Consider the following 13,704-nt stretch of genomic DNA (forward strand, 5'->3'; position numbering starts at 1 on the left):
AATAGGTCAGATATACATTCAGTGGGCTTTCAGGCTAAAAGGCAAAAAGTAAAAGAAGCAAGCAGTAAGTGAAGGTGGGTTTATTTGTCTTACCTGCATTCAGGCTTCCACAAGTGCAAATCTGAACTAGTTGTTACTTCAGTCCAATAACAGGCAGCACAAGCCTCCACTTTTCAGTGCAAGCTGGGATCAGCTGGGGTCATCAGTTTGTCACCGATTTATTTAGGTTTGATTTCTAAACTGCTGTGATGTCAAACACCCTTTTAGACATACCAGAGGTGTCTGTTGGAGCTTACACCAGTAGGAAATACACCAAATAAACTGCAGCCACAGCAGAGCACAGTTCCATTTCTACAAGATTCTCCAGAGTGTGGAGTGTGCACAGATGAAAAGCTCCTGAGGTCCACACTCACCTTGGAGCATTCATACTGATTTTTGACCCCCATATCGTCCCCTCTGCCTTGTTTGCTAGAGCACAGATCAGCTGCTCCTGTAGCAGCTGTTGAAGCACCAGTCACAGCTCAGGGAAAGGTAAAGCAGTTCTGGTTTCAGGAACCCTCCATCCCCCGAGCTGCAAATCGGCGGTCGCTGTTGAACAGCTGAGCCCCGCTGCAGCAGGGCTGTGTGTCCGGGGGGGACAGCAGGGCCAGAAACCATCACAGCTGTCTCAGAGTGAGCCTCCTGCGCTGGAATAGCAGCCCCGAGAGCAGCACCGATTGTGGCTCACTGACACCGAGCGCTGTGTGCCCACCCTGAGCCGGGCTGTCCACGCACGGCTCCTGCTGCCGCCCTCCCCGGGAGCTTCCAGCCTGGAGCCCAGCACCCAGCACCGCGACTCAGCCCCGTCTGCTCCCGAGCGCCACAAAGCTGCGCCAGCCCTGCTCTGCGCTGCGGCCGAGGGGGTGGCAGCCCCTCGGGGCAGCCTCACCTGCGGCACATCCATCCCCGCGGCAGCCACGGGCGGTGGGAATTAACGCTGCTCCCCTCAGTTAACCTTGGCGGCACCTGCTTGCTTCATTCCAGGCATTTTGTAACCAGAACCCTCCCTGCACGCGTTCCTGGCCTAACCCGCCGCTGGCACAGCAGACAATTGGGATCAGAGCTAAATCTGGGCCATCCACAGGGAACTGGCTCCGGCTTTGTACGTCCTGCCTGGTCCGACAAGGGCAGCTGAAAGTCAGCGCTGAGAAATCCTTTACCAGCATTTGGTCTAGAAATGTATCACTAAAGCTGAAGTGAAAGTGTGGATCCAAGGGATTGTTAATCCCCCTGCAGTGCACTGATTCCCAGTCTGTGCCATCCAGTGAATCCTCTCCAGAGCCTCTCGCTGGGCTGGCAGAGGGCAGCAGGGCTGGAAGGGCAGTGCTGGACGTGCTGCTTTGCCTTCCCCCGCCTGCCCCTGTGCCCAAAATCCAGCTGGTTTGGGGGAGTGGCAAGTCCAAGGAGAGAATGCTGTTTTGAACAGACAGAAGGGACTGACATAAGTGAACAACAGGAGCTGGTTTGAAACTCTTGGCACTCGACTCCTGTTCAGCCCACCAGCAGTCAGCAGCCAAGCTGGAGACCCCCAGGGATGCTCCTGACAGAAGTGACAAACCCAGCCAGGTCTTAGAGTGCACTGTTGCTATCCTTGTCATAAAAAATACAAAAATCAAACTTGCCCATTTTTCATTACTGGGAAGTAATGACTCCCTGTATTTCTAGACTCAATTTCCACAGTTTTTAATTTATTCTGTTACTACTTTGATCTGGATTATGTAGTTCAGGGGCTGTCATGAGGACTTCTACCTGCTGAATCCATTTCTGGATGTTAGACCATCTCTTCTTGTGACCTGTGATACAATGAATCCCCTGACCTTGAAGAGAAAGAGCTTTTCTCTTTCCAGGTATCACAGCTGGTGCTCTGGCTCCGAGTCTGCAGTGAGGATGGATTCCCAGCTCTGGGCTGGAGTCCTGCTGAGCAGCAGCCTCATGCTCTGCAGGGCACAAAGGAAATGTAATTCATCAGGCTTGGCCTGCGTTGTGTGAGGAAGAGCCATATCCCACAAAGACTGAGCAGCCCTGCTGTGCCCGACTACCTGGAATAGCTGTGCCTACTCTGCACTTTGGAGAACGAGATCTAAAATTAACAAAGATCATTTCCCTGCAAGAAATAGCACCTTGGCCTGGACATGAGACAATCAGCAGGAGTCTGAAACAGAAAGGCTAAAATTAATTCAGGTCTGGGATTCTGCTGAATGCACTAACACAGGTCTGACCACCACAGCATCACTGGAAATCTCTGGCAAAAACCATCCCTAACTGCAGGATGCACCCCAGCAGTGACAAAAAGGTTACTAAAAGCACTCAGTAGCAGCTCCTGCCTGTAAGAGGCTCAGTGACCCACCCTCACCATCACTAGTGACCATCTGATGGAGGCAGAGGAGGGTGATGGGATGGGAACAGCTCTCTCATGGTGCTGGATTTCTAGCAAGGCTTTGTGCTTTTACAGCAGCAGAAGCCCACAGACCTCCACAGGGTGTTTGTGAGAGCAGCACCAGCAAATTTAAACAGACAAAAATAAAGACACATTGGAGAACAGCCTAGGAACAGCAAGTGTGCACTGTCCCTAACAGGGCAGTAAAGATGTGGGACTTGCATCCATCAGCCATGCACAGCTCACCTCCCTCACTGCAGTGCCCTGATTTCAGCCCATGGCAGCGCTGCACTGAACAGCTGTGGAAAATGGAGGGGGGTGGAGAGGCTGTACCTGGGGAAGGACAGGCTGGTTTAACAGCCCTCCCTGCTGCCAAATGCTCTGTGGGCTCTGCAGTCATCACCCAAAATAGAGGCACAGTCTGTGCCTCCTCCAGGAGACAGTCCCTGCTGGAAGGGTATCAGGGCATTGCTTGGGGCAGTGATTTCCCGCAGGAGCCACCTCGGGAGATGCCAGCTCCATGTCCTGCTGTACCTGCTCCTTTCCCTCTCCCCCAGCATCCAAGCTGCCTGTTGATGCTTGTTACAGCCTGGAACACAGGACTCAGGGCTTGACCTAGCAAGGAACGCAGGCAGGGTTTGGGCAGAAGGAAGGAAAGGTCCTGCATTGACCTCACAAAGCCTCCACATGTGCCTGTCACCTACTGCTCAAGACACAAGGGGCAGAGGAGGGGCTCCAAGGCAGCCCCTGTGACAGCTTTGTCTCCCTGGGACCAGACACTGCCCCGGAGCCACCTGCACTTCTCAAGCAGAGACACATCCTCCCATGGAGAACAGCTTGTCCCAGGTAAGCACCTTCTCCTCCCCTGCTTTTGCTGCCAGGTCCCTCCTAAAACGTGAGCTGCTTCAGCCCCAACTTGCCCAGCACAGGCTCCTGTCAGCACCTGAGCAAATCCTGCAAAACCCTGGCTCCAGACACAGCACAACAGCCCCAGAGCTTTACCCTTTGTGCTCTGTAACCACAAAGCAACAGCATGGATGGTTTCTTGGCTTTCTGTTCTCCACGCTGCCCTGGGACACCCTTGCTGCAGCCTCCGAGGCTCAGCGCGTTTGCAGCGGCCCCCTGCAGGCTGCCCCAGCTGTCCCCTCGCAGGTCACACGCAGTCACTGGGTGGCACTGTGCCCCTGCCTGTGCGTGCCCGGCTCCAGCCTCCCGTGCTGGGGGTGCCCGGAGGAGCCCCCGGCTGGGCCGAGGGCAAAGGCTCTCTCTCCTTGCCCAAGCGCTCCCACGGTGGCACCGACAGACACCCGGGAACCCCAGGAGCCCACAGGGCTGTGACCCCAACTCCCAGGCCTCCTGCTGCCTCTCTGCCAGGGTCTCTCTCTCCCCACCGTGGTTATGTTTTCATTACTGTGGCAAAAGGAGACCAACTGCACCCTTACAATGGGCCCCTCCATAAAACTAATAGGCCAGGCAATTGGGACAGGCCTGTGAAGTGCTTTATAGTCTGCATGGAGGAGTTGGTGCCACAGCTCACAGCTCACAGCTGTCCCAGCCCTACATCCCAGGAATCCCAGCCTTATTTCTCCCCACCATCCCCACTTTCAGCCTGGGAGCAGCCTGAGCATGAGCATGGTGCCCCCACACCTGCTTGTGTCCTGCCACCCAGAGCCTCACCTCATTCCAGCAGCACAAGGCTCTTAGGAGCATCCTTAAGAATCAGTTTCCTTTTTCCAGGGCACCATGACACAGCTCTGCCCCGATCCCAGAGATGTGACACCATCAGCAGTGTCCAGGGTGGGGAGGCTGGACCCAGCACTGGCCAGGGCAGAGGCCGGGGAGGTCCTTTGTCAACTCTTTGCCATTTGCTTCATTTGCAGTTGAAAGCCAGAGGAGCAGAGAGCCCTTGTGACGCTGTGATGGCAAAACCAGCCCAGCTCTGCAGAAGATCCTTCCCTCTACACTGACTGACAGCCCGTGTGTGTTTGGGAAGCTGGGGTGACACGTTTGGTGTGACCCAGAGCCCCATTTCAGAGGGTGCCTGGTGAGGTTTGAGGGACAGCTTTGCCTTGCTGGGACCTGGCCAGTGTCACTCCCAGAGCAGGGAGCTGGGGCTGCCTGCATGACCTGGGGACAGCAACAACCAAACAGAGCAGCCACTGCCACCTTCCCTCTCCCTGCTGTGTAAAAACTGCCCGAGAAAAGCCTCCTTTAATCGCTCCCCCTACATTAGACCTTCCAGGGGAAATTAGCACAAATGCAACACCAGTGGCACCAAGGGAACAGACCCTGAATGACTTGGAGGGAGGTTAATTAGTTTGTTAAAATCCTTTTCCCTTTAGTTGCCACCTAAAGCTCCAAGCCTTGACAAACAGTTGGGGAAAAGGGTCTCTGCAGAAAATCAATGCTCTTTAGAGGTAAGTTAAATATCCTCCAAGGAGCACACAGTTGGGAAATAAAGTGGAGAAGAATGTTCCTCCACCATTAGGGTAGAAGATGAATGTTAAATGGGAAAGTGAAAGGTTTCCAGGTCACCATAAAAGTCAGAAGGGAGACAAAGAGCCCATTTCTCCCCCTGTGGTTTACTGTCTTCAATCTCTTTGCCTTAGTGTCCCCTGCAAGAGATGCTGAAAAGCTTTAAGTGGCTTTTGCAGAACTGATTCAGGACCCCAGATCCTGAGTGCCAGAGATGTGCCAGGGGTCACTGCCCATCCCGTCAGAGATGTGCCAGGGGTCACTGCCTGTCCCTTCAGAGATGTGCCAGGGGTCACTGCCTGTGTCCCTTCAGAGATGTGCCAGGGGTCACTGCCCGTCCCTTCAGAGATGTGCCAGGGGTCACTGCCTGTCCCTTCAGAGATGTGCCAGGGGTTACTGCCTGTGTCCCCTCAGAGATGTGCCAGGGGTCACTGCCCGTCCCTTCAGAGATGTGCCAGGGGTTACTGCCCATCCCCTCAGAGATGTGCCAGGGGTCACTGCCCGTCCCTTCAGAGATGTGCCAGGGGTCACTGCCTGTGTCCCCTCAGAGATGTGCCAGGGGTCACTGCCCGTCCCCTCAGAGATGTGCCAGGGGTCACTGCCCATCCCCTCAGAGATGTGCCAGGGTACTGCCCGTCCCTTCAGAGGCCAATGCCCTCAGCACCAGAGCTGCTGGCACATGAGAGTGCTGGGGTCAGGAAGAAAGCCCCACAGCCCCTTACACACAGTTGCCTCTTAGATTAATTTAATAGATGACTGCATTGACCCCAGAGAATTCTGTGCAGCTCCCAGCCCACTGTAGCTCCCCAAGCATGGTGGCACCAGGAACCTGTCACAGAGCTGGTGTGTGCCCATGGCAGGATGTGGCCCTGCCAGTGATTCTGCTACATCCACTGCCACAGCAGGGCTCTGGTGGGATGGCTGAAGCACAATGCTGCAGCTCAGTGACTGCCACAGGCACCGCTTTGGGACTAAAATTTCCTTGAATATCTGGTTTAAAGTTAGTCCTAACTTCATTCAGTCTCCACACCAGAGCTCTGTGCTGCCCTGTGGAGGATAGAATGGCAGACAGTTCCAGCTCCAGAACCAAGTCTTCTTTAATCTAAGGACATGATTTCTTTGCTAGACATGATGAGCTGTGTGCCCTGCATTCTATTCTGTCCACTGATGTTTGTATTCCAAAAGCCACTACATCATCTGGTTCTGCCCAGCTGTCTAAAAAAAAACCAAAACAGACAACATCCTGTGTGCTGCTGGGACCTCTTTGTCAGAGCCTGTGAACTCATCTGCATCCAGCAGCAGGATGGATTGAACAAACTGAGGCAGTATTTTATTGCTGAAGCATAAAACACGGGAATAAACAAGCACCAAAGTGCTACTGATCATTAAAAGCAGATGGGAGCCCATTTACTGCCTCCAGCAGCGAGGTGCCACGGCTGCTCCGCTGGGGCCCCCTTGAAATAGGAAACCCAGAGCACCATCTGGGAGGTGCAATGGCAGTGGCTGCAGCAGCCCCTGCAATTCCAGCCTGGAGTTCTCTGTGCTCCCACCACCACCCCAGGGACGAGCAAGGCGTGCCAGAGCTCTGAGTCCTAGCTCCAGGAATGCAGCCACCCCTGTAAGGCTGTGCCGACAGGAAAATGCCCTGGGAGGGACAAGCAGCTCATCCAGGGCCGGTCCCATTGTCCAGGGGGGTGGGATGGGGACAATCACAGGCTGAATTCCCACACACAGACCAGGGACTGGCAACATTTCACTGGTATTTGTTCGGATGCACATCAGAGAACCATCAAGGCTTCTGGTTATTGCTGTGCAATTCAGCTCCCACATGATGGATTAACCAAGGCAGTCCAGTCTGACCCTCTTCCTTACCAACCAGCGCTGTCTGGCACGGGAAGTGAAGTGCTAAGGCTGGGAGAAGCCAGAGGCCGTTTCCTCTCCTTCCTAATTAACACACCCACCACAGATAAGCACCCAACAAGAACACTCGCAGCCTGTCTGCTGGAAGCTGGCCTCCAGGAACAGCTCCATCCTGAGCACCCGCAGCTGCAAGCTGAGCTCAACCCCCTCCCCAGACTGAAGCTTTGCACCTTTGTCTCCAAGTCCCAGCTCCCCGTGGCAGGGAGCCCTCTCAGCAGCCAAAATCCGAGCGCGGCATGGGGCCAGGGATGGATTCCTGGGCAGCCCGAGAGGAGATGCAAATGGAGCGGGAGAATCTCGAGAAGCAGAGACAGACAGATGCTTTTACACTTCAAAGGGAACGGGGCCCTGCGAGGCTCTCAGGAATACGCACAAATCGATAGACTCCTTTCAAACACCGAGCACATTTGCTCAAGTGTGAGGCAATTATTCCCTGAGGATGGAGGCAGGACAAGGCCATTAACAGCCATACGGGCAGGACGGGAACATGCGGCAGCTCCAGCCCAGCCTGGGGGGCAGAACGCCGCTCTCCTGGTCGAGCTTTCTCATCCAGGATTTACAAAATGCCCTCGTGTCCCCAGGGGCTCACTCAGCCTATGTCAGTGCCATGCTCAGCACATCCTTTGGGTGAGCAGCGGGTTTGATCACACTGCTCTAGTTCACTGCCTTTATCCCGGGAGGGCTGACTTGAGCCTACTGAAGCAATTCCCATTTCCCCCTCACCGAACGCTGCTGGGCAGAGCCTGAGCTGCTCTGGAGAGCTCTGTCTCCACTGAGCTCCTCCTAGATGGCGAAGCAGAGCCCAAAGCAGATTGTTGGGGAGCAGAGGGCTGGCGGCTCAGCACGGGGACAGACCCCGCGGTGTGACAGGAATCACGCCTGACTCATGCCTGCCTACCCCGCACCAGCACTCCCCGCAGATCACCCTCAATGCCCCAGCTCAGATCGCCCCTAATGCCCCATTTCACATCATACCTAATGCCCCATTTCACATCATCCCTAATGCCCCATCTCTCATCACCCCTGATGCCCCATCTCCCAGCAAGGACTCACAGTTACACAGACCACAGGTGCCCCAGCTTTGCGACCCCACAGATGGGAGCTGGAGTGACAGTGCCAGCACACAGGAAGTCTCTCCTGTGAACAGCTGCTGTTTTTACACGTACAGTCATACTTGTACAATGAGAGGCAGAGATACTGAAAGTGAGCAGTGCTTTATGCCTGGTGCATGACTGATGGGAGTGCCCATCCTGTATCACTGGCTGCCCACTCTGCTTTATGGAGGCACATAATTTACCCTCTTCAGTAAAAATAGAGGAGGAGGAAATAAAAATCTCAGCATGTCCCCAAAGAACTGTAGGAGATTAAAATTAAATCTATCCATTACACTCACCAAGCAGGGTGCTGTCTGGGCAGGAACACTGTAGTCGTACACCTGCATGTTCAAAGAAAATAAATTGAGTATTAGAGAAGTGTCAGAGGCAATCCAGCACCCCACAGCAAAGTGCTTCAGGTCATAAAACAAACTCACACGACTTGGAAAAACAAAAAAGAAATAACACTTAACTAAGCTGAACAGCAACACTGCTCAGCACAGCTGCAGCACCTCTTCTCAACCGTGCATCAAAGGTTTGCTTCACCCTCAGTTAAAATTTTGTCTGATGACTTCTGCTCAGGCCCAGGTTTTTTGGGTTTGTTCTGGGACGTGCATGTCGTGTGCTGTGGGGGAGAAGCACCTCTCCTACTCCCTTCACTGAGTCCTGTAAGCCTCTCCCTGTGTTCCTCCTGTTGTAATGTCTAGAAAGCACATTTAGCTCTCACTCACTATAGCTCTGCAAGGCAGGACAGTAAAAAGCAGCTTACCTGGAGAAGCAGGGGGCCAGGCCAGCAGCAGAGGGCTGGGAACAGAGGAATTCCTGTGAAAATACAGGAAAACTCCCTCACAGCCACTGCACTGCAGCAAGGCCGTGGCTCTGAGCGGCTGTGCCCAGAGCAGCTGAGGGGCACAGAGCAGCCCATCCCCGCCAGGATCCAGAGAGGCGCCTCCATTCCCCAGCAGGCCCTGCACGGTTTTATCCCTCTCTCTTTGCTCTTGGCACTCAGTGGCTGCCTGGAGGCCAAGGGCAGGCAGGTACACAGTGGGCAGCTCTGGCAGCAGGGATGAGGCCCAGAGCTGCTCCAGCTGCCCACAGCAGGTGCCCAGCACCGCTTGTTGCTCCAGCCAAACGCTGCCTCCCCCCTGCTGAGGCTCCACATGGATCCCACCCTAGGGCTTGGGAATTAAGCGGATTTTAAGCTCTGCAATAAAAAGCCATTTGACTTGAAAGAATGTTGTTATTCCTGGGAGGGGGTTTGCGCTGCTTGCTTGGATCACCTCAAAGTGAGCCGGTACTCGGGCTGCCCAAGGAAATGCTGTCGCAGTCTCCTGGGAGGCTCAAGGAGCGCCATGACTGACACACAGCCCATCCCGGCAGTGGGGTCAGCCCAAAGCAAACCAGGAGTCCTGCCCAGTATCAGGTGTTCCAAGAGCCCCAGCCCAGCATGGAAATGCTGCTCCCCCGATCTCCTCAGGTCTCTCGGCAAACCGGGAGCCTCCTTGGCCCGCTCGGAGCCCCGCGGGACAGGCAGGCCCTGCCCTGCCCCACAACGCGTGAGGGCTCGGCCCCGCTCCGGGGCGGAGCTCGGCCAGTGGCACCGTCCCGGAGCTTGGTTCGCAGTAACCCCTCACATCCTTGTCCCTGCAGCACCTGGAAATTAGAAAAGCTCCCAGTGAAACCAGCTGGAAGTTGTTCCTGCAGAGCCTAATTCTAACCCTAACTCTGCCCTGCCCCACACGCGTGAGGGCTCGGCACCGCTCCAGGGCAGAGCTCGGCGCGTGGCACCGTCCCGGAGCTTGGTTCGCAGTAACCCCTTGTCCCTGCGGCAGCTGGACATTAGAAAAGCTCTCAGTGAAACCAGCTGGAAGTTGTTCCTGCAGAGCCAGCGCAGTCCAAGTGCAGAGGGCACAGCTCGCCGTGTCCCCACAGGGCTGTGGGCAGAGCCCGGAGCTCGCTGTGCCGGAGGGAAACTGCCGAGCCTGCAGCTGCCTGGGCAAGAACCGCAGCATCGGCAAGAAAGCATTTTTCTGCCATTCCCATCTGCATTGAAGCAGTGGAAGACAAGGCTTAAGGCTGCAAAAACCAGTAGGAGAAACCAAAATAAATCAAGATTTTGATTTTCCCATAGGAAAGTTACCTAGATCCCATTTATAGTCCATTTGCCCTCCTCCTTATGTAACTTCTCTGCAGGAGTGGAGCAGAAAACACAGAGAAAATAAACAATTTGCTGCAAAGAAGTGGTGCAAGAGCCTGACTCACATCTAGCAGTGTGAGCAGATAACCTGAGGCTCACTGAACACACTGTGGAGAACAATGAATGCTGAAATCAACAGCGTGTCATGCATGTACAAACTGGCCCCAGGTAACATGACTAAAGCACGGCACGTTGCGCTTGAGAAAGATGCACAAAACCTACACTTTTGAGTTTATTTTATTAGTCTTAATGGCCTGACTTCCACATGTCTCATTTCCTTTTATTGAAGCTGTCAGAGGCATTACATTATCTCACATGCGTGCAAAACCAGCATTTCAATCGAGCTCATACAGGCTTGAAATGCCACAGCTTAGGAAAACAAGGCAGTGGGAGCTGCAGAGCGAGGGGGCGGGAGCAGAGTCCAGAGCACACCTACAGGCAAAATCTCCCAAGGCTTCCCGAACGAGCCGAGCACAGTCTCTAATCAGAGAGAAAGGATAGGTACTTCTGCACGCCGGATGATTCACCGGAGAAGGGCGAGCAGTCCTGTAGCAACAGAAGGCCGATGAGTAATTGATGGCTCGTCCTAGGCACAAAGCCGAGTCTTTTACCCCGTCTGCCAAACCAGCTCTACCGACATGCCCAGGGGGCAGCAGCACCTGCGCTGCTATTGCAAAGGTTTGAAAGAAACGGCATTGCACTCGGATTTTCACAGGAATTCCCCAGTGCTGCCCAGCTGGCCTCAGTTACTCATGCTCGCTGCAGCTTTTCATCCTCATTAGCGCTCCGTGACAGGGAAACACATCCCAGCTACAAAGATAAAGCAACAGATCCGGCCATGTAGCCTGTGGGGGATGCATTCTCCCTCTGTCTCTCTTGTGGGCATGCTGCTGGCAGCGATCCCATGCACAAAATACCCCCTCGGGTCCCTGCACACGGTGCCCAAGGCACTCACCCACCTCCCCGGCCATTCTGCTCCTCTCATTTCCAAGATGTGAAGGACAGTGGTAGCAAAATTAACTACTAATGGCCAGAGACAGCCTTTTACAGCTGACCTGCCTTCACACAGCTGGCATTTGGACAGCAGGAAATCATGATATTTTGGCATTAACAAAGGCCTGCTCCACATTTTGTTTCCCCAGCCAGATTTCTTTTTAAGTGAGTTGCTCACATCCACATGTGTGTCATGCACAGCAGGTACAAATCACTACTGGCCAGGGTGCCATCAGAGGGGAGGCTCACAGGGCATTATGTACATGTACTGTGGCAAAGTCTGACCTTTATTTCAATGCTGCACATCCTCAAACCCTGGGAAGCCCAGGGGAAGTACTCAGCTGCTCTGTACATATCATAATTGTGGTACAAAAGCAGTTTGCAATATACAATTTAAATAAGAAAACAGTCATTGTAGCTGAGCCCACAAATTTACAGGGCTGCTTTTCACAGCAATTTTAACAATAACAACATGGCTCAACATCCCTATGCTATGCAGATGCAAACTGAGGGGCTGGTGCCCCAAAAACCGGGTGCACAGCCTTTCCCAGTGTCCCTGCACAGGGGTCCTGAGGCACAAACTGCACAGGTCTGCTCAGAGACAACATCTTGCTACACACACTCACTCTCACACAGAAAACCATCTGGCACACAGGCTAAATGACACACCTCAGTGCCACACAGCAGCTATTAGTGTGACATGAAAACATTCCCTAAATAACACCTAGGAGCATGTCTATCCTCCCTGAGAAGCAATGAGTCTGTGTCACCAAGTCCCCAGTGCCATCTGCACGTGGGCAAACAGGGAGGCCTCCCCCTTCTAAAAGGAAGACTAAAAGAATGCCTGCTTGCCTGGCAGTGCACAGGCTGCTCCTGCCCAGGATGGGACCACAGAGGAGGGAGGTGGAACCACTCTGATAACTAAACATGGACAGATCCCTGCAGACTCCCAGACAGGTGAGATAACTTCACACACTCACAGAGCAGGGCAGGAAGCACAGCTATAAATTATATTCTCCAAGGGTGGCAGGGAGCAGGAGAAGGAGTAAGTTCACAGTAGAAAATCTCCTTTCCCTCCAAAGGAAGAGTCTGGAGTGACAGAGAGCACTGCTGTTCATGGCCCTGCTTCTGACAACCTTGGAAAGCCCCAGAGGAGCCCCCCACATTCCATGAACCACGTCCCTCCACATCCACAGAATGAAGAACATTTCACTGACCTCAGATCTAGGGCTGGCAGAGGAGGGATGGGCATGGGCACAGGAAGACACCACACACAGCCTTGCTGCTACGTCTCCTACATGGAACAAACTCTCCCCTGCCTGCAGACTCTGCAAACTCTGCCCCTGCTGGGCTCCAGACACACCTTGCTGTGCATTTTACTCTCACCTGCTGCTGGAAGAAAGGCAAGACTCTAGCTTTACTTTGACTACACTGACTGAGGAAGCTGCTCAGAGTTCACCAGGATTGCTTGCTTTGCTTGCCTTTGCAATATTTTCTACAGCTTTCTGGCCACGTGGATGGCTTACTGGAAGTCCTCTGCCCCATCTCCTTGCACCAGGTCCCAGGAGGAAGGGATGTTGGAAGCTGCCAAATACAAGGTGCCAACACTGACTATGAGTTCAGCAGCTATTTAAATTCTGTTCTTGCAGACCTGTGTTTTCCTGCTCCTGCTGGGAAAAAACCACTGCACAACATATTGAGCCTGATCCACAGTGACATGGCTGGGGCAGCCACCAGTTCAACCACTGTTTGTGAAATACGGTGAGGGTTGTTGTGCAAGGACACAGGGAAGTGAAGGTGTCCCACTCTACTGCTTGCAGCAATACCTCGGCCTAGTGTAGGCAAAGCTTCACAAGTCCAACAGTAAATTCAATCTCATTTACAATTTTCTTTCAGTCTTTTCACTGGGAAGGGTCCTCCCCATTCACCAGCAGGCGTAGGGGAACAGAGGGTACTGGCTCCACTCTGCCATGGTGCCGTGGGCATGTCCTGGAGTTCCCTGTGTGTTGTACTCCGTGGAGAAGGCCGAGTAGCTCATTGCCCTGTACTGGCCGTGGGAAGGCACCACCCACTGCCCCAGGCCCTGCTCGGTGCCATAGGGACCGTACATGGGCGCGCGGGGCCCGGCTTTCCCCACAGAGTCCAGAGCCATGTTCACCACTCCTGTGTAGTCCTGGGGAGGAGGCAGAGGTGGGGGCAGAGGGGGCAGGTTGGTGAAGCCCTCTGGAAGCTGTTTGGAGTCGTGCTCGGGCACCATGGCCAGATCCAAGGCGTGGCACCGTGCGCGGAAATCGTTCAGGGTGGCGGTGTCACGGCTGGGAAGCTGCTGGCTGTCCCCAGCTTCATGGAACCTGAAGGGGCAAGGGCATAGAGAAGAGCAAGTCAGACCTACCAGAGTGGAAAACCACAGAAAACCCACAAATATCCTCTGGGGAAAAGCAGGGCAAGCTCTTCCCCTTGCCTACTGCTTCATCTTACTGTTACTGTGGAATTTAGCCCAGGCCTCACTGTCACACACATAGAAAAATGAAATGCCAGAGAAGGTGAGTCCAGAGTAACTTAGTTCAGGCAAAGTTCTAGTCTGGATTCACTCATACCCAATTTTGCAA

The 13,704-nt window shown here is 53.9% G+C and overlaps 1 protein-coding gene across 1 annotated transcript in view; it reads right to left on the reverse strand.

Annotated features, from left to right (window-relative positions):
* Window positions 1–10,337: 10,337 nt before the first annotated feature.
* The window catches only part of LOC102069254 (T-box-containing protein TBX6L), a 28,026-nt gene continuing 24,659 nt past the window's right edge, over window positions 10,338–13,704 (reverse strand). Inside the window, exon 12 of the mRNA XM_074554308.1 lies at window positions 10,338–13,446. Coding sequence (XP_074410409.1) covers window positions 13,020–13,446 — 427 coding nt within the window. The 3' untranslated portion in view covers window positions 10,338–13,019. The remainder of the gene's footprint in view (window positions 13,447–13,704) is intronic.

The sequence above is a fragment of the Zonotrichia albicollis genome, chromosome 18 (genome assembly GCF_047830755.1).
Source record: "Zonotrichia albicollis isolate bZonAlb1 chromosome 18, bZonAlb1.hap1, whole genome shotgun sequence".
Classification (NCBI taxonomy): domain Eukaryota; kingdom Metazoa; phylum Chordata; class Aves; order Passeriformes; family Passerellidae; genus Zonotrichia; species Zonotrichia albicollis.